At 43.1% G+C, this 26,781-nt stretch overlaps 2 protein-coding genes across 3 annotated transcripts in view; both read right to left on the reverse strand.

Moving 5' to 3' along the window:
- The window catches only part of LOC115365107 (protein yippee-like 1), a 32,906-nt gene extending 14,265 nt beyond the window's left edge, over nucleotides 1-18,641 (reverse strand). The window contains exons 1-2 of one of the 2 annotated variants that reach the window (XM_030059890.1): nucleotides 18,219-18,641; nucleotides 8,110-8,394 (exon numbers count right to left, since the gene is read on the reverse strand). In XM_030059890.1, the coding sequence (XP_029915750.1) occupies nucleotides 8,110-8,226 (117 nt within the window). In that variant the 5' untranslated portion in view covers nucleotides 8,227-8,394; nucleotides 18,219-18,641. Of the gene's footprint in view, nucleotides 1-8,109; nucleotides 8,395-15,242; nucleotides 15,660-18,218 lie in introns of those variants that run through there. The other variant, XM_030059889.1, reaches the window with a different exon arrangement.
- Nucleotides 18,642-21,670: 3,029 nt separating this feature from the next.
- The window catches only part of mapk1 (mitogen-activated protein kinase 1), a 28,634-nt gene continuing 23,523 nt past the window's right edge, over nucleotides 21,671-26,781 (reverse strand). The window contains 1 exon segment of the mRNA XM_030059929.1: nucleotides 21,671-26,019. The gene's annotated coding sequence lies outside the window, so the exon portion shown is untranslated.

Genomic DNA, 26,781 nt, shown 5'->3' on the forward strand with positions numbered 1-26,781 from the left:
GCATTCCTGCTCCACTGACAGCCCAGAAACCACAGCGAACAATGTGGTGTGACACTAAAACCTGAAAAAAAAAAACAAACAAAAAAAACAAGGCACCCTTACCAGTTTGAGCCTCTCCCACTGTGAGTGGAGGAGCGCTGATGCCCGTCCTCACTCTCGTCCAATCATTTGTCATTTAGGAAGTAAAAGTTGGCACTTAGAAGTGGCAGAGTTACGCGGACAGAGGTCAAACGAGCGCGCCGGTGTGCTCCGTCACGAAAAAACTCACTGATGCATAACATATTAAAGCAGGAGAGCTGAGTTTTAGACGTTTCCCTATGATTTATTTGGTGTATCAGTGAAGTCGGCTGTGCTGAATAATGTAAACTCCCCATCAGATGTTTACTACACTTGAAAATAAAGTCTAGTCATGTCTGTTGACGGCAGCTGAAGGGAAGTGAAACAGGTCAGCGGCGCTGCTAATAGCTCCCTTTGGATGACTAAACGTCCTCGCTGTACCTCGATGTGCAGTTATAAGCGGATACGTTTCTCACCTTCATGCACTTAAACGGGACATTTGGGAGGAAAAAAAAAATCTATGCCCGAGGTATCAAGGTCTGTCCGTCATTCAGCTAGCTGGAGACGAGTCGCTCCTGCCGAACCCTTGAAAGTTGTCCAGAACAATTAACCTTGGCTCTCAGCCGCAGAGAACGCATAAATCCAGGCCCGGACGCCCCGGCTGCGTTGGGAACCTTCCAGTAAAACCTCATTCATACAGTAAGGGCGGACATAAACGTGGAACGCTTCAAATAAAAACGTTTCAGCCGTCCCATCAAAAGCAGTGCCGGGGCCTCTCCCGCCCCTCCTCCTCGGGACGGGGGCCGCCCGGGAGCTGAGAGAGAGCTCTGTGATGACGAACGCCATCCTTAACAAGACAAAAAGCACTGCAACAAACCAGCAAACCCACAGAATTATATGGAAGCATATTGCATTCAATTAGGAGAAAAAAATTCTGCCATATTTTTCTGAATTAATTCCATAATCATGTCAGAGTTCCGAGAAAAGTCTCCATGAGAAAAAAAAAATCTGCTTTTTTAAATAAATTAACTACATAATTAAATCAAACTTTTGAGTACAGTTTTCATGGAAAAAGTTTTCTACCCAGTTTCCCAAATGAATGAGGTAACTGCCATTCTGAGATCATTTCTGAGTGAAAAGTGTCCATGAAAAAAAAAAAAAAATCTGCTGTTTTTGTAAATTAACTAATAATTATCTCTGAATTTTGAGAAAAAATTGAATGGGGAAAAAAAAAATCTGGGCCTGTTTCCTGAATTAAGGAGAAAACTGGATGCTGTGCGCTTCCATCAGGTGACATGAGTTAAGGCTCTGTCCCGTTTGCCAAAGCCTTCCCAGCGCTTAATGTAATTAGCAACACCTGTGTTTACCCTGCTAGCTCCTGTCAGAGTGGCTGCTGGGAAAAAGGTGTGTTTCAAAATAGCGCCTCGGGAAAACAACCGGCCTTTCACGGCGGCGGTTGCCAGGAGACGCCTGGTGAAGCCCCGCCTCCCGGCTCCTGACATCACAGCCTCATTGGCTCTCAACCAGCATTCATTTTGGAGCTGAGAAACTTTTTTCCAGTGGAAAGTCTCGGAGCGGCTCCCGGTTTGGCTGAGCCTGCAACTCTACTGCCGACCTGTAGGGGGCGTTTCAGCAAAACCCTCATGTGTGTTTTTGTAAAAGCTCTTTGTTGCCAAAATTTGACTCCAGCTCCTCTCACAAGAACACTGTGCATGTCATGTATTAATGTTCCTCTGGGTAAACTTTATTTTTTTCCATCTTCCACACGCTGTAACCCAAACCTTTTGCAGCTACTTTTCATTCATACATTTAATTTAATGCGTGCTCGTGTTTCAGCTGGCGGTTAACCGCCATTTGCTGAATCCAATTTTTTCCCCTTTGATTCATCCTGTTAATATTCGCTGCTGCAACAGCCCCGGTTTCCCCACAGGGATCACTAAAATCTTCACCGGCTTTTAATATAACTGCATTATGAAATATGTCATAAATAGCTGCGTTTGCACTGTCCCAATCTGTGATATGTGACAATAAATCAGCGCAGTGGATCAGGCTCTCGATGGGCTGGACGAGGATCAGATAAATGAGACTCTCCTCAGCCAAAGGCACATAATAACTTTAATTTGCGGCGGTATTCAACAAGTAAATCCCCGTCAAGTCGCCGTCGCGTGGACTTTTCAGTGGTGAGGGAGTAAAGCGAGGCCTTCGGTGCACCTGGAGGCAGGCAGGCGGTCTGCTGCCCGTGCTAACAAGCCGTGAGGGTCCCATCCTCCGAGCCGCTGGAGGCAAATGAATTTTGACACGGAGACGGCGAGAGCGCGGATTGATCATCTTTGCCATTTGAATAATCGGCCTAGCTGTGTGCAGCGGCTGAGTGTGTGTGCGGTTACGGCGCCGCACAGAAAGGAGCACGCTGTCGCTTCCTTCTGATACCATTTAACAAAAGGTCACTGCTTCCAGTCAGCGGCACTTTGGCTCATTTTACATTATACAAACCCGCTCTGTGCTCAGCAAGCCCTCATGTAATTCAGTTCACGCGGGGGCGTTTATCTCCAAACGTTACACGGGGAAATTTCGGATGCTGCGGCTCCCGACGGCGGTGAGAAGTTGTTTGGTTAAAATTTGAACCTGAATACCTGCAAATCATAACGTAACGTAGCGTCACGCTCCCGTTTGCCAGCCGGCGAGGCTTTTTAACGAAGAGCTCAGAGAAGCCAAAGATGTTTTGTTTCCGAGTCCAGCAGGACAGAGCGCTCACTTGTTGCTGCTTGGGAGAAATTTTTATATTTCACCGCTGGTCCTGTTATTAACTTCTCATTAACAGGCGATACTGGATGTGTCAGTCACAATTATCAGCTGCATGAATGTGTGCTGATTATGATTTGGTAGCTTTAGAAGTCAAGTCTAACTTACTCCATGTCACTCCTGTGTGTGTGTGTTCTTTTTTTTGATGAGAAGTCAAAATAGGACCTGCAAGCTATGCTTTTATTTATTTATGTATTTATTTATTTTTTGACTTGTTGCCTCCTGTGCACTGAGAGTATTCCCCACCGTCTGACTTGGATCGGACAGATAAGGCGAATCCGTAGCATCTCAGTTATGGTTATTAGTGGGAATGGGATGTTTTTCCTTGTGATTTTAGAACGACAGGTGCACTTGAACATCAAAATCTCGCCTAGTGCGGCTTCCAAATGTCATTTCACTGAACATTACTTCGAGGAAAAACTGAGCTCTTTAAATTTAGAGCAGCACCACTTAAAAAAAACAAACTAACTTGTATTTTAGCAGTGATTCGGCTTCACTCGGGGTCACGTTTTCAGAGGGACGGCCTTCTTTGACAACAAACGGGTACGCCTGGTTTCTGTGGAGGTTACGTAACTTCTCTTACTTAACATCCACTCCTCTCCAACATGAATATTTCAAGCAGCCGGCGCAGGAGATGATGATCCCTCTCCTGATGTAAAGCGTGACGTCCAGCGCGCGAGGAGCAGCCTGAGCACCACCCGTCAAAACGGCGACAAAGGAAGTTCGTCCCGCTGCAGTGGGCTGCTCTTAAGACAATGTTCTCTTCAAATTATGGGAGAAAATAAAGTTTAAAAGAGTGTTTTATAGCTCCTGCGAGCCAAGGGGTCAAGAATAGGCTATTTAAAGAGCGGCTGTCCCATTGCACGCTTAAAATTAAAACGGTGATGCGCCGGTGGCCAAATAAGTGCTGACAGCTGATAAAATACTGGCACTAATTGTGTCAGTGACCTCTTTGAGGAATTCAATATATTCAATACGCAGATGACAGGGAGAAGATGCTGCGCGATACCCTCTGCCTCCAGGACCAAATATAAAATGGATGCAAAGCGGCTCAGTGCAGCGGAGTTCACCCAGTTAATAGAAAAAGCCGAGCCGCTGAGGCAGATCTTGAGCCTGAATGTCTTCATTTTTATCCGTTGCATTGAAAAAAGAAAAAAAAAAAAACCTCTTCCTCTTTCTCTGGTAACCAAGTGTACTCAGTGAGCCGGGACAGGGCTTTGAGGTTGTGACTTCTCCTGCCTAAAAAGGAGCAATAAAATTAAAATAAATTAAAAAAAACATCTGGAGTAATGCTGGAGAGACTGACCAGCTCCTCTGCGAATTTCAGAAAAACGTCACCGACAGCAGCAGCAGCAGCTTTCATGGACGCCTCTGGGAATTTATCGGCAGGAATAAAATAAAATAAAATAAAATGAACTAAAATAAAATAAAATCATGGGGCGCAGAAGCAGACAGACACACAAACATTAGAGACGCCGTCTTCTGCCACGACAATATACCTGATAATATTAAAAGACCAAATCAAATGACAGGCGAGAGTCCAAATATTCAGTCGCACGTGGCCGCGGTGGGCACATATTGATTAATAATAAGGCTGGGCAATATATCGGTATTATATCGATATCGTGATTTGAGACTCGTTATTGACTAGGATTTTAGATATTGTGATGTTGTGGCGTAAATGCTGTCTTTTCCTGGTTTTAGAGGCTGTGTTACAGTAAAGGGATGTGGTTTCTGTGCTTGTCTCCAGCTGCTTGGTCATAATATTACTAATAATTACTAATCAATGTTGATCAAAAATTTTGCATTTGAAAGCACTTAAAATAATATCACAATTTTTCAAGGTGATTTGTGATAACGATATTCAAGCCTACATCTTGCCTATTATCTAATTTCACCATTTGAATTCTTGTTAATCCTTCATCTTAACCTCAAATTCATACTGTTATTTATTGGCACGGCCCTAATCATGATATTTGATTTCATATCGCCAGGCCCCAACCAATTAATTCGTCATCATATCCCTCAGTTTTATGATTCCACCTCAAAGTCCAAAGATGGTGAAATGGCTCAAGATCGCCAACTCCTTCCTCCAAACGGGCTTTTTTTTCTGTTTTCTCCTGATTCCCAGTTGAGCTGAACTGGAGTTTTGGTGTCCAACTTCGTGAGAAAACTAAAAACTTCCGGCTTCCCTGAGTCACTTGTGGCAAACTGCAGACGTTTTTTTTTTGCCAACTTCTCTGAGTCGCTGGCAGAGCCTGGACTGAATGTACAGCACCGATTGAGCAGCCACTTTCTCAAGAGAATTTTTATTAATAAACCGAAGGGATGTGGGGGGAATATTTCCTGTTGTTTTCTCTGCTAAATTGAGTCACACAGGCTGATTTGCATAATTTCAAGACATGCTGACTTGTGTCTGTAGCCAAATGCCAGACTCCACTTCCCTTACAGAGGTAACTACGGCTTTACTACACTGTATTTTCATGAAGAATAAAAAAAAAAAAAAAAAAACTGAAAATGAATCGGCAGCTTTATTTGCCTGGAAATCGGAAACATGGGGGCCGTTTAATCTCGGTGGGCGTTCGTTCGTCTCTGAGTCTTTAATGGTTGAAAATAAAATGTCAGCTGCACTAAAGTGGTTGTGTTTAATAATTAATGACCGCTGGCTTGTTTTGTCGTTCTGTGTGTCTAGAACATGAGAACGGCTTAAACTGCTTCAATTGAGCGTACACACACACACACACACACACACACACACACACATAAACACACACTCAGACCAAATATAATGGCAGTTTAAGCGGTGTGATCTGGTGCAAATTAATAGAATATATACAGCGGTGTGTGGGCGGATGTGCATAATTTCATTTTTCATCAACTTGCAGTGCTGTGGTCTTGCTTTACAGATTAATGAGGATCATTATGTCAGATTAGAGAATTATTCTGCTTGGAAAATGAACACCTAAATAAGACTTATGCGACTTGAATTAACCCTATAAAGCCATTTGTATCATATATGATACACATTTTCAATTCTGTTTTTCGTTTTCAGTTTAATCAATACTTGACCAAAATACTGTTGTATACCTTTGAACACTTCCCCTGTTCACCCTGGACCATACCATTGGCACTTCAAGTACATGTCATATATCATACACCAGAAAGATTGTGTAATAACATATTTTTTGATTTTTCTTTTTTTATATATATTTTGTTATAGGACTAAATAAAGGGTTCAATTTCAAAAAATTTTCTGCCAATTCTTTCATAGTTCAGGCTTTATAGGGTTAAGAGATATTGTGATGAGAAACGGTTAAAAGAAACAGTATTTGAATTTTGAATCTAACTCTCTGACCTGATCGAATTTCTTGTTTTAGTCTCATATCAACTGAACTAACTCACTCACTTTTATACTGAAATTACAAAAAATAGATTCTCTATTCAATGATAAATAAAAAGAAGTGTTGATCTCCGTGAGGCAAACTAGCAGACATGAAAAGCGGTTTGTCTGAACAAAGTTTAAACGAGTTCAGGCGTTTGTCGTTTGCCTCAGCCTCCTGATTAAGTTGATTCTGTTTCCTGGGAGAGTTGCAGCTGGTGTTTGTGTGGCAGCCGCTCGAGGATTTACTGCGTCCGTCATGTCATCTCGTTAGTGTGTCAGCCGGCTAGCTTAGCATCGGCTCGGCTAACCGCGGGTGTCTCGTTACAAACATGATTTTCAGCCTGGCAAACACGGCCCGGTGAAACAGCAGAGGGGTCCGGGGCCACATGAACACACGTTGTTTGCTTTATAAATGATTCATTAGCTGGCCGACAAAGCGGAGCACGGTTCAGTTTGCTGTAGGCGAGCCGGCTCGGCCCGGGCTCAGGTGAGAAACGGGCTCTCTTGACTTTTTCGGTCCACGCCGAAAAAATCGGCCTGCGTGACGGCTGTGTTGACCTGCCGGAGCCCGGACGGCCGTGTGGCTGACTGCAGGACGTCAAAATCGAAAAACACAATAGACTAAGCAGGCCAGACGTCTTTGTACGGACACACGGTGAAGCTGAACTGTTTTTTAACAACAACTAGAGGAGTCCAGGCGTATGTCTCCCCTTCTCTAGACTATACAACGCAAAAACTCAAAATCTTACCAAGAATATTTGTCTTATTTCAAGTCAAAATGTCTTATTTCTAGTCAAAATATCTCATTACACTTAAAATAAGATATGATCACCTAAGAAATAGCTTGTTTTTAGACGGTTTTCACTTGTTTCAAGCTAATTTTCGTTTTTTTCCACTGGCAAATTTTGCCAATGAAACACAAAATTGTCTAAAAACGAGTTACTTCTGAGGTGATCATGTCTTATTTTAAGTTTAACCCTCGTAAAGCCTCGAGGGTCAAAATGACCCGAGCATCCTCGAGTCTTTTTTCCGGGGTCCTGCGGTGCATTCGGGGCCGAGGCCGGGGGGTCCGGGGGCATGGGCGCGGACTCGCGGATGCTCGGGTCATTTTGACCCCTTAAGGCTTTACGAGGGTTAATGAGATATTTTGACTAGAAATAAGACATTTCGACTTGAAATAAGACAAATATTCTTGGTAAGATTTTGAGTTTTTGCAGTGTAAGCTTATAACCTTTTCAAATTACAAATTAAATGAGTGTACGACTTAAATAAAACAGCATAGAAGATATACCATAAAACACCCAAAGCCTTCAGTTTAGATTTTCTCTGTGTGTGTTTCACTTTATCACACACATGGCATACGAGCCATCTGGAGAAGGGAGAGAACCAATTAAAATAACAAAATTAACAATTACTACAAAGGTCTGTCACTTCCTCGTACACACCAAACACATGATCTCCTCGAGGCTGCTGCCCGGTGGAGATGACTAGTGAGTGCATGTCACACGTTGTGAGAGTGGTCACGTGACAGTCACATGGGCACATTATTGATTGTCTTCGTCTCCCCGTCCACACAACAACACCAGAGCATTAAACTTCATCCACTTTGGAGGGTTTGTTTGAAAACGTCTCAGCGGGGGAATGTCGTGATCGTCTGGATGGAAAAGCGAAATGAAGGGAATGAAAAGGAGGGCAAAGTGAGGTCAAGCTCTCTCCTGCTCTGAAGCCCAGCACAAAAGGTAAAGACAACACAGCGACAGAGCAACAGTAACACAAGTCTACAAACAAATCTCGCCAACTTTATGATTTTTTTCTCTCCAGCTGACTGACCACGCGCCGACCAGCTGTGTGTTCTGTTCTCGCCGTACCTTTGAGATGAGCTCATCGTGATTGGCCAGATGTGCCCGGCAGTGGATGCAGCTGTAGGTGCGGTGGCAGGTAGGCAGGTAAGCCTGGAAGGTCTTTGACTTGGTCATCTTCACCATGTCAATGGGGCAGGGCTCCTCGCTGGTGTCAGGGCTGGCACTGGAAGAGTTGCAGCTCTGCTGGACTTGCTGACAGAAGAAACACTGGAAGATGCAAGCAAAAGCCGTCGTTGTTGTGGAGTGGGTGTGTGGCACGCTCCACACAGACACCACAGGAGAAAATCAAACCTGCGGGGAGCAGAGGGGGACAGAGATGGTGAGAGACAAGTCCCATACTTCCTATTTATAGCAGTCATGAACTTGATTGCATTTCCAATATAAACACAGGCTCATTTGCTGGGGCAATCATTTGATTACAATCATCTATTATATGATTACAATCGCATGTTGTTGACTTCCACGACGGCGGCGCGGTGATGTAACCCGACGCCGCGACCACCCCGACACACCCTCGCCTGTTTGAAGCCGCACGGCGTCTTTCACTCGAGCAAAAACAAATTTCTCAAGATACGTTCCTCCTCGGTGTCGCTTTGAGAGGATCGAGTCATTTTTCAGGTTTGTGTTGTCCTGTTGCTGCAGGCGGCGCTTCCTGGCATAAAAGGCTGTGTGTGTGTGTGTGTGTGTGTTTGTTTTTGCTCATTTGCGTTTGGTCAGACAAAAAAAAAAAAAAAAAAATCCAAGAAAATCAGGTCATTATTCACAAGATAGTGCAGTGTTTGTGTGTCTTGACAGTTTTTTTTTTTTTTTTTTTTTTTTTTTACAGACGTTTTAATATGAAGACGTGTCTCTGTTTATAATGTTGTCATTCTTATGTAATCCTGCTCTCACCTGTTATACTGAATGTTATACTTCGGACTTGAGATGAATTTGCCAGGCTTTTAAGGAGAGGCAGCTTCACAAACACACACATACACACAGACACACACACACACACTCTTCATGTGCAATGCAAACAAGAATAGCCTGCTACACAATGCAGGAAGAGTGTGTGACCTTTGAAGGGACTGAGATGAACGGATCACAGCAGAACGACAACACTGACAAACATGCAGGGAGAATGAAGACACACCCCGCCCTTCTGAAATCCATCATATAAACTTTACAGAACTCTTTTCAGACTGGAGACGTGAAGAAAGGCGACTGCAAATCAACTTTCTTCGTTTGCCTCTGCCCGCCGCTCACGACAGCCGTCCGCAAGGCCGGATTCAGCCGGGCGTCGTGTCAAATAAAGCAGGGAAGACCTAAACGCCGGCTGCCGGCTGCACCAACACATCGCTCTCTTTCTGAGGCGCTCCAGTGACCGAGTTAACTCGATTCAAAATGTGATTTAAATCTGAAGCTGAATCTGCGGCAGCGCCTCGCAGGAATGCCTGCGCCTCTCCACCAGCTGGTCCCGGATCCCCCGGCGAGGGACAGAGTCTCGCTTGTGACCGGTTCCGACCTGCTCGCTGACATCCACGTGAATCTCAGCGCCACTAGTCGTCGTCTCTGAATCAGATCGTGGTCTGACACGCTGAGCCACCTGCACTCCACAAACACACATCTGTGCCAGCCTCGATTTTTTTTTTTTTTGTTTGTTAGTTTTTTTTCTTTTCTTTTTGTGGGAACTACACCCGTCTTATCAGTCTGAATCACAGATTGTGTCTGCAACCGAAAATTGGCCTTAATTATGCCCATTTTGTGCTCAAATTAATTTCTGGCGTTGGCTGTGGCCGCTGGCGGGAATCTTCCTGGCACAGAGGAAGTGATGAACTGAAACTTCAGGGCAAACTGTGAAGTTTCTGCTAAACAGCGGAAAGCGGGTCAACGCGGCGCCTTTTTTTGGTGTTTTCACTCTGAACAGACACAGACCCAAGAAATGTCGCAGTGAGCAGTTCACTGACATCCAGTCACGTGATGTGTGGCTGACAGTCCTTTAAACTTTAAAGAATTTAAACGTTTATCTATCACTTGGGGACGCCAAAGTGTGAGATTAAGAAATGCTGTTTTTTTTAGGCGGTGATCACACTGGAAAATATGGGGTGATCGTCATGGATGAGTTTCAAAAAAATGTCAGATAAACTATTAACGTTATAAAAACTAAAACAAAACATCATAGTTGTTACAGTTTTAAAAAATTCACTGAGGACAGATACACAACCAGATAAACTGACAGAGGGAGAAACTAAATACTTTTTCCTCTCTAATCTTATTTATTTTAGTTTTATAAACACACAATTCAGTTTCAGTATTTTTTTTCTCCAAGACTTTGATTTTATGTTTTCATTTCAGTTAATAAAAATGATTTTTCACACATGGTGTTTGTTACTTTGTTTTGTTGTGTTTTCATTAACGAATGACACGCAGCGCTACACTTTGCTTTTGCGATGGTTCCCTACATGACGACTTAACGACTTAACTCAGTTTTCAGGTAAAACAGCAAACTCCTGTTGCTCGACTCTTCACTTGGCAAAATCAGCTGATGCCGCGAGGTCACATTAGCTTTGACCTGTGAACCTTCTGGCTTCTCTCACCTGGAAGCCACAAACAGTCGGACCAATCAGAGTCCATTTGAGGGACGAAAGGCGCCGCTAAGGTGAGATTTTCCTTACAAAAACAGCAGCCAAATGCTCACCAATATTTCTCTCACTTTTGCTGCAAAAGTTGGTTTAAAGACCCTGTTAAAGGGGCTCTTACTTTCTTGATTCGATGTATTTCCTGTTGAGACAGGAAGTAGGGAAGGATCACTCACAAGTGCAAACCAACAGGATCTCAGTTTGGGAGAGAAACACACTTTTATTTTGAAGGGATGAGGTGGATGAGAGAAGATTTGTGAAGTTTTTATTGGTTGAGATTTTAATTTACACCCACGAGTGCAGGATGATGTCACTGTTTAGGATCCTGTGTTTTCAGGAAGTCGAAATCACATGAGGTCATTTCATAAGGACTTAAACTGCGCCGTATTGGGTGCATTTGATTGGACAGTTAGCTGATGATTGACAGACGGCCTGATCCAATCACCTGCTATGATTCCAACATCCTGGCCTCTGCTTGGTGAGGTGACGGTGCTGCTAAAAGCCGTCCAAAGAGCAACTAAAGCCAAAACAACCGTTTGTAGCCTCCACCGGACAGCACGGAACTACTTTTCTCTGCCACAGCACTGGCGGAGGGATCTAGAGTTTTGTGGCCGGGAGAAGTCTGTTCAAATAAACGACTAAAGACTGAAAGATTGCAGACAGTTGGTGGGCATATCATTTTTAAATGTTTCCAACAAATGATGAGGGAGAGTCTGGCGCTCCGGCTCGTGCCTTTCACCTCAACATAAACGCCCCAATTGAGAAAGTGAAACAGATGGTGGTGTGCACTGCACTTTTTTGATTAGGGAGGCTTTTTGCAACTTCTCCGTTTACTCTCCACTCCCCCGCAGAGCCTACAAATGGCTTTTTGGAGTTATTTTGACATACCCAGTTTGGACTGCTTGTTATCAGTGAGAGGCTAGCAACAGGAGCTCGCCGTTTCAACCGGCAGCCGACTCCGCAGCCAATCTTCTGTGCCGCTCCGAGCACAACAGGTACACAAATTACATATAGGCAGCTGAAGGACGGCTGCAGCGTGATCGCACTTTTTGCTCATTAACTGCATTCCCTTCCTGTTTTTGCGTCACTGTGGATTGTTTCCCTGCAACTTTGATCTTGCTGAGACATGTCCTGTTCCTCCCTGATCCTGTTTCCACAAATGAAATATTTTGAAATCCACGCTTATCTGCATATTATGAGGTAAAGCAGTACATCAAATTTAGGTTGTACCTGTGTAAAGTAAAGCGTTATTTTCCCTATGACAGGCTGTAGTGGAGGGAGTGCATCTTCCTTGGGTTTGTTAGTTGGCTTGAATGGGTTGTGACTCACAGGAGGCGGGGCCTACGTCACCATGGAGACCGTCAGCCAATAGCTGAAACTTTTCAAGAGGAAACCACAGAAATAAGAGAAGCAGCAAGCAGCAGTGAGACTCCTCCCTCTGCCTCATCTTGGCTCCTGCAGAGCTCCTGAATATTGTTATGGCATTAATGCGACACCTTGAAAGCCCAAATTATATTGCGAGTGTTTGAAGTTACTTTCTGTTCTTTTTGGAAACAAATGGCAGTGAATGAGCGTGAGATTTAGCGAGACTGCTTTAAAAATATCTTGAAACAGTGGATGTTAAAAAATGTTTCAACTGACACCACGTAGAAAACAAGAAAACCTATGGAAAATGTGGGAATTACCCTTTAAAAATAATGTGTAGACTAAATTAAACACAACTTTTAGCTAAGGAGACTTGACAGTAACTCCAATCTAGACTGACCACAGTAACTAGAATCTGAACGAATCAGGCAGTAAAAGGACAATTTAACCAATCAGCTGATGAACTGGATTAGATTCAGTTTCAGTCAGAGTCCACACGCCCGCTACTGAATTTCTTAGTTTTGTTCGAGCTCAGTTCATCATTTAATCTTACTAAAACATCAACCATCCAGTCTGTAAAGGTGGTAATGCTTTGTCAGACAATGTTAAGCCACTACCGCACGTTATTTTATTGTGGCAATCCAGCAGAGCCTTTTTGTTTTAGTTTGGATTTTGGCGACCCCTTTGGTGCTGACTGGAATCACATGACAGCCAAACGCATCACGTCCCGTGCAGCAGGGGATTCCAGCAGCTGATTACGACTGTAACACAACATACAAGCAACATAAGAGCTGGACCCTAAGCTACCACAGAAAATGGAGGCTTAGGGTTCGAGTTTGGACTGGGTGTCTGGCCTGGAGGTCGTGGAGTACCAGGGGAACGTGGTTTTCCATGTTATTTCAACCTGGCGCTCTGAATGCCAAAGCCCGGGCACTGGAGAAGGAAAGAAACGCAGGCAGTGCTTCCATATTTTCCCTTCTCCTAGTAGATTAAAAAGAAAAGGTCAACCTCCAGGGGCCCCCCCAGCAGCTGGGGCCCCAGAAAACCTTATGAGCGGCCCTGCAGGATGCACCTTGTGTCGCCGCTTTAGATCAAGCTGCAACAGGGAGTATCCAGACAAAACATTTATTTATATGACAGTGCGGCAGATAATCACTTCAGTTTGGACTTTATTGGTTTATTCATGAGCCACGTGCGGCCCCATTGTGAAGATTTGAGGCGCACAGTGAATTACACTTCTTTGTAGTCAACATGTTCCAATCTACTTCAATGCATCTGTTGAATGAGCGTTTGAAATTTATTAACACGACTCTTTTGCAGCCTGCCAGGCCTCGATTCTTATTTCTGCAAAGGTGCTGAACAGATGGTAAAGCGCTTTGCTCTCCTTAAAAAAAAAAACAAAAAAACATTGTAATCAAAAACAAAAGCACATGGTGATGGAGTTTCTTTGTCCGCCGCAGCGCACTGACTCGACTGTTTACCGTCTGCATTGAATTTGAACAATCCATAGCAAAGCCTGTACCTTCTACCGAACAATGGGCACTGCACCCCTGAGAAGGAAAAAAAAACAACAGAAAAAAAAAGTGAAATAAGCTACGGCGAGGCTAGAAGTTTCCAATTGAGAGCAATGCGCCGCAACAGGAAGAGCAACACGTCGAGAGCAGCCAGCAGCCAGACGAGAAAACAAAGGAGCTTCCGCAACTCAACAGGAAGCAGCGGTGACGTGGAGCGCCGCTGGTCTGCAACACACACACACACACACACGTCTGGGAATGTGCAAATGTGAAAACAGAAGCCAAAAGTTACCTAACTGGAAACCCACTGCCCTGCAAACCAGAAAATAAAAAAATAAAAACAAATCATGTTCACATTCATACATTTCTGCACTATTAACACAGTTTAGTGTGTTGGCTTGAGCACAGGCACGTGCACGAGGAAAAGTAAACACACACACACACACACACACACACACACACACACATGCATGCATTCACACTAACACACAAACCCACTTTTTTTTTTTCTTCACACTTGGTCATCAATATGTGCAATGACTACATTTTGCTTTTGTGCTGTGAATCCCACACACATTGGGGACACACACACACACACACACACACAATAGCGTGTTGTTATACCCCCCCACCAGCAGCAGCAGCAAGAGAAGCAACCAGAAAAGTGACAGGATGACGTGACGCACACTTTCATTCCTCCTTCTCCATAAACACACCAATGACAAACAGGCACCATCTTTATTTATGTGTTTGTTTGTTTGTTTGTTTGTTTTGGTCCCTCATGAAGCCAAGACATCCGACTTCCCAGCACATGGCATTTTCTTTGTCATCTCTATAGGCTCTTTTACTGTTGTTGTTAATGTGTTATTGTTTACCACAGCAGCCGTGTCTGTCACTTAGGTGCTTTTATTTCTAAAACACATTCTAGAAACAGCAGTTCCTTTATTGTGAAAGCAGGCTGTATCACTTGGCGTCGACTCACATTGTTGAATTATTTCTTGTTTGTTTGTTTGTTTGTTTTGTTTGTATTCGTCTGCGTGGTTGTCAGGCACTAAAAAAGGGAGATCAACTAAAACAAAAGAGGAGCGACTGATTTTTTTTTCTTTCTTTCTTTGTGGCAGGTAAAGCGAGCGAGGCCAGGAGCAGCTGATATTAGAGAGCGGAGAAGTGAAAACAAAGAGAGGCAGCAGCACATTGTGCGTCTTGGTAACCACTAACAGGAAGAAGAGTGGCCGGACAAAAGAAGACTAGCAGTGCGTAAAGACACACAAACAAAAAAAAAACTTGATTTTGAACAGCAGCACTTTCCTGGAGGGGGGGTAAATCCCAAATCAGCTGGGACAACTTCCACTTAAAAAAAAAAAAAAAAAAAAAAAAAAATCTAAAATCTAACATTTGGCTTTGCAACACCACACCCCCCCCCCCCATCCTCCTCCACCACCACCACCACCACCTCCTCCTCCTCCTCCTCCTCCTCCCTCACCTCCTCCCGCACTTCAAAATGTGTTTATCCCCAAAACAAAGAGCCAAGCGGACACGACGCGCCGCACAGTCGCACTTTTCCGCGTCGCTTTCTCCCACCTGCCGCTGTCTCCGCGCCCCGCTCCCTGAGCCAGACATGAACCCGGATCTGGGTACTCACCACCTGGATCAGATCGGAGCGAAACGCAGCTTGGTGGTGTGGAGGAGCAGCAGCAGCAGGAGCAAGAGGAGCAGGAGGAGGAGGAGGAGGAGGAGGAGGTTTTGGAGTTAAACACGGGATGTTTGGTGCGTTTCGGGCTCCCGTGCCACGCCGTGGTCCATGCGTGACGCTGCCAGATGAGAAGTTTGTGTCTTTACGTGTTGACGGCTCGCATTTTGCTCTCCTCCACGGGCTTTGTTGTTTCTTTTGTGTGCGTAATGGACTGGCCTGCTTACTTTGATATGGAAACGTCACCAGGGGAGGAAACGAGCGGCGTGACTGACACCCGCGGTTCCCAATTGGTGTGTGTGGCTCCGGCTGCTGCGTTCAGGCTCCAGTAGGAAAGACCAAAAGAGCTGTTTTCGAGCTGAATGCAACCTGAACCCAACCATTTTTTTTTCCACATTTTTTTTTTTTTTTTTTTTTTAATTACATACTGTGATTGACCTCAGTATTTTCCCCTCTTCACTCATTGGTATTTTTTTTAAAAATATTTTATTCAACATTTTAATTTATATTAAAGCCACTGATCTATCATTAAAAAATAAAATAAAAATAATAAAGTGCATTGTTCATTGGTGAATCCTACTTAGTTACTCTTCCACGAGGGCTCTGTAAACAAGGATGACGTAATTATTTATATTTTGTGTAGCTTTATATGTTTATTTTTTTTTTATTTTCATTTATTTTCTTTGTTCGAAAGTGTCATTCACCTCAGTGTTCAGGTAATAAGATTTGAATAATTGAATGGTCTGAATGTTTACGTCATTATTATTGATTATTGATTATGCGTCTTTTAGACACTCACTCTGTTTTGAAAGGGCTCTATAAATAAAGGTTATTATTAGTGGTGTTATTTCAACTTTCAGATGGCAAACACTGGTTGAAAAGTCCCGGTTTGACAGTAAACCTCTTTTAAGGGTGAGCAACAAAGAAATCTTGCTGCCGAGTGGAGAAAATAATCGAGGCTGTTGACTTTGAATCCCCAGACTAACAAAGACCCTGACGGATTCCTCTCTTGTGGCTGACATCTCAGTGTTTAGCACGCTGTGGTAAAAACAAACCTCAGATATATCACACACTAAGCGCCCAGCTATCGACTGAGCGTGAAAAAGCTGACGTGAAATATCATAAACAACCACGACACATCACATAAACAGGTCGAGAGCCTCCAGCTTGTTGCTTTAAGCAGAAAAAAAAGTCGTGCGGCGGATTATTTCCCATACGACATGAACGCGGCATCATACGCCATAAAGGGGAGGAGGGGAAGCGCAGACACCCGGATGTGTAAATAAATACAGGAGCAGGGAATATGATTCCTTTGTATGATGTTAAAAATGTTCAGTTTGATTGTTGAGCCTGGCTCTCACGGCGGGGCCAACAGGTGGGCGGTGTGAGGCTCGGCTCGGCGCCAGGCTCCCATCGGATTTCTGTGCCTTTTCTCATTTTCACTCAATACTGATGATGATGATGATGATGATGATGATGATGATGATAGCACAAATAATTTCTAACATAAATATACACTGACATAAACGGCTTGTGAAATAATCCCCTTACAGAAAAAAGAGTCATATTAATACATAGCCTATATATGGATGCCATACACAGCAAAACAACACACCCTTATAATATAAACACACAGCAGCCTTAGGTCAACATAAACTCACCACGGAGCGCCACAGATGATCACAGGATCATATCAATCATATCGATATTACAGTGATTTTTTTTTTTCTGAGGGTCGTCTTGATAAACAGCCGCACAACTCGGCGGCTTTGCGCCAACACGCCTGCCCTCATTAATTCAATAGCGTGGAAACAGATCAATACACGCCTTTGACGTTTTTCCTTGATGCCCTGCCATGTGATTTATTTAAGGCTGTTCCTCCTGATCACCCCGCGAATTGAAAACAAACAAAAATATGAGAAGCCTGCCCTCTTCCACTGTTTCTGTTCCATCAATGCATCATCAATTCATGACATTCAGGACAGCAGGAGCAAATGGTGATGCTGAACAGAGGAAGGGAGGGAAAAAGGGAAAAGGGCCTGAAATGAAACAAACACACACACACACGTACACACACGCGCGCACACACGAATACACACCTTATCCCAGACAATAACAGGCTATCCTTGTCCTACCCCTGTTGTCCTGATGTCGGGGACGAGCATCCCGACCTACACACTCCAATTCATGTTCGCTTTTTGCCTTTGAGAAAAAACACACACACACACGCACACGCACACTCAGTGTTGACAACGCAGCATGAAGAGCAGCCGTGTTGCAACACTCCACAGTCTGCTGGAGGGGAGGGGGCACCACACAAATGTTTGCTTGCAGCGTGCACGAAGCAGCGTGCACGGAGCTGCGCTGGTGGATGGATGTCTGTGTTTAGCATGTAGCGCCGTGCACGGAGCCCTGTCTCCTGCAGGTACTCTGCATGTGAGGATTATGAAAGAGATGCAGCGCCTTTCATGCTGTTTGTCACCAGTTCACGTGGCGCTAAGCCCCTATACTGACCGAGATATGCCAGATAAAAGCATGCTGGTAATAACAGGGAATAACATAACAGGGATGCGGGAATTAAGCACTGAGAAAAGAGGGGGAAAAGGCACGGATGTTAGTGTTTTGCTCTTGAACACAACCCGTAATGAGAGCTCAAATTACATGGAAAGTGTCCCTCACGCCATAGTAATCCTATAATAAATTTAAGCAGGCTTCAATGCGCAGAGCACGGCAAATTATAGCAACATTCTAGTGTGATAAATAAAAAACACAGCAAAAAAGTACAACGAGGCCACTAAAGTCACCGCTGAGCATCTAAACACACTTCTTGTAGGAATATTATAAGGGAGATTTCAGGAATATGATGGTGATTTTTTGTTTTGTAACACATCACATTTAAGAGCAAGTCATGATCGGCCGTGTGCTCACCCCGAAACACTTTGCCGTTTCCCCCCTTGGAGAAGGTGAAGACAGCAGGGCTGAGAGCCGCCCGCCTGCCTGGTCCGTCACTGGGAATAAACACCGTCACCGTCCCATAAGGAGGCCACTTCACTCGGCGGAGCCTGCCCGGGTCGACTCGAGTCCCATCAAGTCTCTGGTAAAGACAGCCTGCCTGCCTGCTCTTCAGCCGGACCGCATCTATGCCACAAGCGCGGGGATCATAAAATGTGATGCATGAGCTGCTGCTGATGTGTCCGCACCGTCCAAGCGGCTGGCCTCAGTCCCATCGGTGAGGAGTGTGTTAGAGAGGGTGCATGGTGCAGCGAGAACACACTCAAATCAACACTTGAACCTGTTTACCAACTCGATGCATATGAATCCTCTCCGTCCCACAGCAGCGAATAAGCCGCCGCGCTCCCGTCTCTGGCCTTATTTATAGTGAAATCCTAATTAGCTCGGGTGATGCGCGCTGCTGTTTTGAATAATGCAAGAAAAAAAATCACTTAGCGACAATTATTTTTTATTTTGAGGTGTAGCTACAGCGCTCTGTTGCTCCTGTCCGGACTCCCCTCCGTGGTGACGCGTGTCAGCTGGATACGGTCTAACTTCTACAAAGTGAAATAAAGCATCCTTTCTTTATAGCCGCCTGTGCCGCCTTCACGCACTGTCGGAAATGTCGGAGTTCCGAGCACTACAGCGCGCACCAATGATCCAACACAGTGGAAAATGTGTCTTGATTTCTTGATTGAATTTCGATGATGTCCTTGTAAACCACGGTGTGACGTTTTGGGGGGAAATGTCTTGAGAAACCTGACGCCGTGTCAAAAACTTGATAGTAAAAGTGATGTTTTTTTTGTATGGCTGCTGGTTTTCTTTATATGTTAATTGCCATTGTGGTAGATTTCCATGTTTACCATTTGTTTGGCCGTTTTCTTGCCATGAATATGTCATAACTTTTGCGTGATACATGTTTTAAACTGATTTACACACGTTTCCTCCCTTTCTTTATGTCATTTCCTCACAAATTCGCTTTCTGTCGATTGGTTGCTAAAGTTAAGCGATTAAAATGCAAAAAAACCCCACCAATAAATCTTTTTGGAACCTTGTGATTTTTAAAAATTAGTTATAACCAAGTGGAATTGGACGCGCAAGTCATGTTTTCCAACTTTGACACTAATAAGTCTGAGTTTACGTGAGGCACCTGAAGGCAGCAGCAGCACCTTAGCTACACAGCCGTCCTCTCTACAAATAGCGACCAATAGGAAGAGGCGTAATCTGCCTGCGGCCAATCCGTCGCGGCGGTGGGCGGGCCTACATGTCAGCAGCCAATCAGCGCAGCCCCTTCGATTCCAGCTACTGGGACTGCGCGTTCGCGTCTCCAAGGGTTGTTTTCGGCCATGCGCGCCGCCGAGGCAGACACGTGCCACTTCCATTATCTCATGGCGCGCATGCGTGTGCGCGTTGTAAGCACGTGGTCAGAGCGGAGCAGGTAAACAAAGGCAGAGTGGAAGTGAGCAGCAGAAAAACAGGCCAACAAAAGAGTGGAAGGACATAAAAAAGGCTGATAAATCGTAGAAAAGTCGGTGATTATGATAAGACAAATAATCATGAACGAGCAAAATAATTAATATTCCCAGAAAATCATCTTCATCTTCTAGTCTTGATCATATATGTCAAGGCTGATATTCTTCTCCTTTAAAGTTCACCATCTTTTGAATAACCTACAAAGTCGATTTGCTTCTTATGTTTCCTTTTATAATTTCCTTTGTGTTCTTTTTCATTTTTATTCTTTGTTTCCTATTTTAATCCACTCGTGAATCATCAGTCTGTATTATTTCCATGGTAAGGCGTCAGTACAGTGTATTGTGATTAATATATGTTTTTTGTAATGGCTCAGCTGAGTTCAGATGGGCCTGCAGTCCACTGAGCAGCAGCTTGTGTCTCTTGTCTTTTGGAGACAGAGGCGGGACACACACACACACACACACACACACACACACACACACACACACACACACACACACACAAACGGTGATTCATGTCCTTTATTCTGACAGATGATATTGTTTCATTGGGTCTACCTCACCGAATCAAATTAAAACAAACTGGATTTTGGACTCTGTAATGGCTCCTGCAAAAGTGAATTAGGCTGCTGACGAAAAGCGCAGGCTGCATCCGGGGTTAATTAGCCGCTACGACAGCGCCCCCTACAGGACGCTGCGAGGTGATGCGCTCCATCAGCGTGGGAGGTTCTCCAGCTCCTCTGATGATAAACTGGGATTAGATTAATTGTCTTTTTAGACTGTTTTTGGAGGGCTATAATTCCATTTTAATATTAAGTCACAAGTCAGATTTTGAATTATTAAAATCCTGAAGCAGCTGGCAGCTACACACAGCAGAAATTACATTCATTGGTTTTTATTGGTGATTTGTGCTTTTAAATGATAGGCCTATTCTTCCAGGTCACTTCAGGTGTTTTTTCACTTTTGCATTACGTGATATGACTCAATATGCCCAACTCTCCTCACACTGATACACTCATCCATCAGTGCAGATGACAGCCGTTGCAGTGTAATAATTTTGTGGATGTGGCGCTGCGGTCTGGAGTGGCTCAGTCAATATTTATGGTGGTAAAGTTGTGTGTCTTCCCGAGCCAGACGCCAGGAAGCTGCGCCTGCCGGGGTGTGAAGGCCTCGCAGGGGGAAACAGATGCCACAGAGGAAATATGCAAACAGCATCCCTGTGCCCTGGGGAAATCTGTCTCGACATTTAGGTACCCTTCAAATCTCGTTTCTCCTCTCTGACAATAGACACACACACACACACACCTTTCTCCAGCTTGATATGGATATACTGCACAATGCTTAACCAATCCCCCTTTTATTGACAGAGATTTTTTATGTTTTTAAGACTTAAAATCCTTGAAAAACCTTAATGTCTACTGGTGAAATGTTACTCGATATCTCTAAAAATTCATTTTAAGGAAAAAAAAAAGATTATCAGTACTGTCTCTTGAGTTTGCGTATACATTACACACTAAAGAAAGTCTAGCATGCTAACTAGCTTCACAGGTTTTTCTCCTGTTATGAGTTTGGAGGGTTTTTTTTTTTCGTTCTTTCTTGCATTCAAAGTTAAGAGCACAACTGCAAAGTGTTTCGCAATCAGTGATAATAATACCCGTAACTTAATGTTTTTGGAATAATACATTGTTTTTATTAAGAATTTTCAATCTGCTCATTGAACACATTTAACTGAATATTGCTTCCCCCTTCAAGAAACTTTATTTTTGAAGTTCTGAATGGACTAAAAATAAAATGTTGTAATGCTTAAAGAAGTTGTTGATGTATGAAAAGCCCGGTCTGAATGAGCTCAGTGAAGTCTTTATGGAGAGTACTGTCTAGTATTCTGCCTTTAAAAACAGAGTTCACAGAGATGTCAGATACGGTACAGTGTATTTAATTAACCTCTAGTTAAATGTCATGGCAGAGTTGCAAAAAACAAACAAAAACAAACAAACAAAAAAACAAAACCAAAAAAAAATTTAAAAACAGATTTTTCAAAGTGGCAGTCAGTCTTTAATAATAGCAAAGAAATGCTTCGTTCAAGTCAAATCCTTCACACGACAGCAAAATAAAACTGACCGATCAATTCAAACCATTTCTGCGGCAGGTGAGACACACCTGCAAAGAACAACCCAGGACCTTTTTCTGTCAGAAGAGTCAACTACACAATTAAAGGTTTATACTGATCAAAACATACAGAGAGAAGTAGTTCAATTGGAGACAACTCAAACAAGATTAGTGTCTGATAGAAACATAACATTCATTTTACAATAAAATATTTGCACAAAAACATCGAAAAAGAAAAAAAAAATGAGGCTCAATAAAGGGTAACGCAAAAAATATATATATATATAAATGTTCGGTTTTCATCTTTTCAGTACAGAGTCACAAATCACACAGCTGTGGCAACAAATCTCTTTAAAATTACATAACTGAAAGATAAGAGGATACCCCCACCCCCCATCCCCTCCCTCCACATGATTGTGTTCATTTTTAAGAGCGTATATTGCAATTACAACGGATTCCCGACTAAACAAAAGCTGCACATCAAATCTTGGATATCAAGACTATCAAAAAAGGCACAAATAAACAGACAGGTTGCACAAAGAACTCAGCAGAAGCTTATCATACAACAGAATCCCAGTAAGGTTTCCAGTGCCGGTCATGTTCTCACTAAACCCCAAACACTATCTACAGGCAAGTCAAGGCCTCGCAGGCACCTGGTCCTGGACTACAAGTCCCATCCCAAGAACTGTAGAAGCAAGTGCATTTAAATGTTCTGACAAAGAGATTAATAATATACAGTAGGTGCTATAGGAGTATCGCGACAGACACTGAAGTTCATTTGTTACAAAACTTCTGCTGAACTGAAACTCAGGGACCCTTTCCTCAACAGCAGAGTGTAGTTTTACTTACAGTACGCCAGCTGAAATAATTTGAATACACAGTTAAACTGCAACGGGATGATGAGCCAAAGAAACAGAGAGCCAGCTGGCTAACAGCAAAGAGGAACCTGCTTAAAAACAGACATAAAAGAAACATCTGAATGGCATTTTTTTTTTTTTTTTGCCATACATAACCATGACATTCATGATCTTAGGCTAGCTAACTAACTAACCTAGATAGCTGTGGGGAATCAAGCTAGTTTTACTGCTTATTAAAAAAAAAAAAAAAAAAAAAAAGAGAGAGAGAGAAAAAGAGTGCAGCACAATCTTTTGGACATCGGGGGCAGTGCTGAGCTCTTGTTAAACAGAGTGGAATATGTGGTGGTCAGTGGGGCTAAATGCTATAAAATGATCACTACAACTGTTTACGAGTAACTGGACTATTACTGTCATTGCTATGCGACCAGTATTTACTATGAGCTGATGAGAAATTTATGGTCGTAAAATTATGACAATTTCAGAAGTTTTCCTCAAGTTTTTGGAGGCAATATGGTGTTGACAACAAGTATGTATTCAATGTACTGTTTAAAAAACAAAAAACAAAAGGCCACCTGAAGGCTGCCCCCTGCAGGTGGCCTCAGACATCCTTGTGGGTGGATTTTCTCTGGCCTCCTCCTCTCTTCCTCTTTGCCTTTTCCACTGAGATTTTAACTTTGGCCAGAAAACACTCGTTCTTTGGCTCCGCCCACTGAGGTTTAACTCAACAAATGAAATTATTTCTGCCTCTAAGAAATGTTTGCATAACTAAAACTACAATTTGCTTTTCCACATGTTATAATGTATGCAAATACAGTAAGAACTGACAGCTGAGCATGTACTTTTTGCCTCACTTATCTTGGACTCTGAAAGTTACACTTCATAAATTTATAGTCCCAATACTTTTGCCAGACTGTACACAAAGGTTGGAAAGTTGTTTTCACCCAAATGACTTATCAGCCAAAGCAACAGCGGCTGGATAGTGATGAAGTCACTGCTGTCAAATTAAATTCATCATTTCTTACTTTAAGTGCGAGTGGAGCCAGATTCTTGGAGAATCTGTTCATGTAGATTCTGACCAATCTACTCGGAGATGCTTTAGTGTCGTAAAGAAAACTCCTCTAATTCATTCATTAGGTCACCCACATTACCAAATTAACAAGAGTCTTTTGAAGTGGGACTGCTGGAGCCTAACAGATGGTTCGTTCGGTGTACCAGGAGACTGAACATCTGAGGCCTGCTTGTAAACAAATTAAAATGACGGCCATTAGATGCTGCAGTGCTACAAAAATGAAATGCTGTGCTCTTTAAATCGAGCCTGAGTGATGCCTCTGAGTAAGCCGTGTGTTTGTTTTGTCCGGATAAGGCTCCAGATTTCCGTCATTTTCATAATTCTTTTCAAAACAAATCAAATCTTGAAACCGAACAGATCCTTCAATCGACAGTTACTGACAAGAGGAAATGTCGGTCGTGACTTCTGCTGTTGGCTGTGTACTTTTAGTCTCACTGCTGTTTCTGCTGGTTTTGACACTGCCAGCTGTTATCAGCATGAAAATGCACAATCTGAAACTAGATTTTACGTAACAAAGGACTAAAAGTGGAAAACAGGATCAGTCATGTTTTTGCATGTGGAGTATTTTTTTGAACTTTCGCATGCCTGGATCCTCTTTGTCTGGCAGAGGGAACAACATGGTTTGTGATTACTGTGGCGTAAATACATAGCTATGGTTATTCTCCTAATGCAACCACTACAAGACACGTTTTAGCATGCAGATGGAATTTGGCCAGAATCAAAATTGGAGTAAATCCATCAAAAGCTACAGTACAAATAAACAGTGGGGGCGGGGCAAAAACAACAACAAAAGAGGAAAACAAAAAGCACAGAGAAAGCAAAACGCTAAAGCAAAGAAATGAACAGAACATAAGCACCATGTAGTTGGGAAGAGTGATATACCACAAAGGTAGAACAGAAAGAGCCTGGGCTTCCTGAGAGGAGCCAACCGGCTGTGTGGCACTTAACATTGTCTTTGTATACAGAGCTTATAACAGTCATGCAAAGGGCACAGTATTATTCTAACAAGGCGAAAGAGAGATCAACAGACGAGAGACAGGACGAAGAGAGAGAGGGGAGAAAGAAAAACAACAACACTGAACAGGAAGAAAAGGGAGGCACGACAATATTTCTTCCAGACACAAACAAGTTTCTCTGTCGTAAGTGAATTTGTGTCCGGATGCGGTTCATTTTCCCCGTATGAAAAATATCATACTGTACATATAGACTAGTGCTTATATGTAATAAATTCACTTTCCCTCTGGTTTCTCATGACTAAGGCAAAATTGATGGGAAAACCTCATACTGCAACTTGATCTGTACATTACACCTCGGTAAGGTTTTGCACACTCTACCCATCGGCACAGCTCACTGCAGCCTATGAGAAAAGAACGTGGACTTTTTGTTTTAAACATTGTAAATTCACCTGATTCACCTTCTATCAGCGCTCTTAGCGTTACAATATTTTAAGACTCTTTAAGCTATATTCTGTATATATTTGCATTTGGGCCAACTGTGTTAAAGATAAAAAAGGTCTTTGACAAAACATATAGCTTTCATAGAGCTAATGCTCATCAACACCGTATGATGGCTTTTTTTGGCCCAAAAAGTCTCTGACTGATTATGTGATTTCATTGCATAAATCAGTTGATTTAATTAGGGTTTTTCTTTTTCTTTTTTTGAGAGAAAGTGAGAGAGAGAGATAGAAAGAGAGAGAGAAATTATGGTGTCCCTTGTCACAACATGACAAAGGTTAGAAAAATTCAAAAGACCTTTTTGATGAATCATTCTGATAACCTGCTCACTCAAACGATCTACCGTTGTTTGTGCAAGGTAGGCAGAAGTATAACCACAACAATTGCACCAAAAAACACAACAGCTAGTTTATCACTGTCATTTGACTAGACAAAAGGTCTTGAATAGGAATAGCCAGAGCCAAAGCCTTTGAGACACACAAAAAATTGTTTATCTTGGCTTAAAAACACAAAATCACCTCCACACTAGAAGCCATGATGTGACCCCCTCACCTCCGAGTGAGAGAGATAGCAAGTTAGATAGAGAGAGAGAGATTGATTGATTGATTGATTGATTCCTGACGCCATTCCTGAGCAAAGTGGACTTGACGAGTGAGACCCAAGGAATCCAGGTGATGCGGACAACAGGAGAGGAAAATAAAAAAACAAAAACAAAATCACAGCAACAGAGTGGAGGCGGGGAGGAGCAGTGGCAGCGCAGAAGCCAGTCCAGAGATGCACCTGGGGGGAGAAGACAGTGACTGTGTGATGAGCTGTCAAACACTTGTTTACCAAAGTGCAAGACTCCCTCCCCTCCCTGGAAACTGCAGACAGGAAACCACATGCTCATATTCTAGAAATTTCTCCCCATCATGGCCATGTTACTGTCTTAATAATGTTATTTTAAATCATTCCTGAGGTTAGCTGCCCATCTCACAACCTACAAAACTGATAAGTCTAACCCAATGCGAAGAATATCTGACACGAGGCTGCAGCTTATGATTATTTTTTAATGGTGATTATTCTATTTATCATTTTTTCAGTTGATCATTTAGTCTTTAAATTGTCAAACATAATGACAATCATGGTAAGTGATATCTTCAAATTGCTTCCTCAGCCTGACCTGCAGCCAAAAAACCCAAAGTATTATTTTGATAATAATATGGATAGAGACAGTAAGACAATTTTGGCATCTTAGTGATCTCAGTGAAACTGGAATCAGAGCATTCGAGATTTGGGATAGACTGATATGAATATATGGAGGGACTGGTAATGAGTGAAGGATCAGCTGAGCTGAGTATCTAGGTCAAAGGTCAAGGTCAGAATTCACATTTTGGAATAAAGCATCACAGACAGATGCAGGCAGGTGTGTTATGTTGATGTGGGGGATTGTGCAGTGTTGCAATCTCTGACTCCTCTTTTTCTGGGGCATTTCTGCTTTTTTTTGATAGTTGCAGTAGAGAGAGACAGGAAAGGCAGCAAAGGGCCTGTGTTCACAGTCTT

The sequence above is a fragment of the Myripristis murdjan genome, chromosome 9 (genome assembly GCF_902150065.1).
Source record: "Myripristis murdjan chromosome 9, fMyrMur1.1, whole genome shotgun sequence".
In the NCBI taxonomy this organism is placed as follows: Eukaryota; Metazoa; Chordata; class Actinopteri; order Holocentriformes; family Holocentridae; genus Myripristis; species Myripristis murdjan.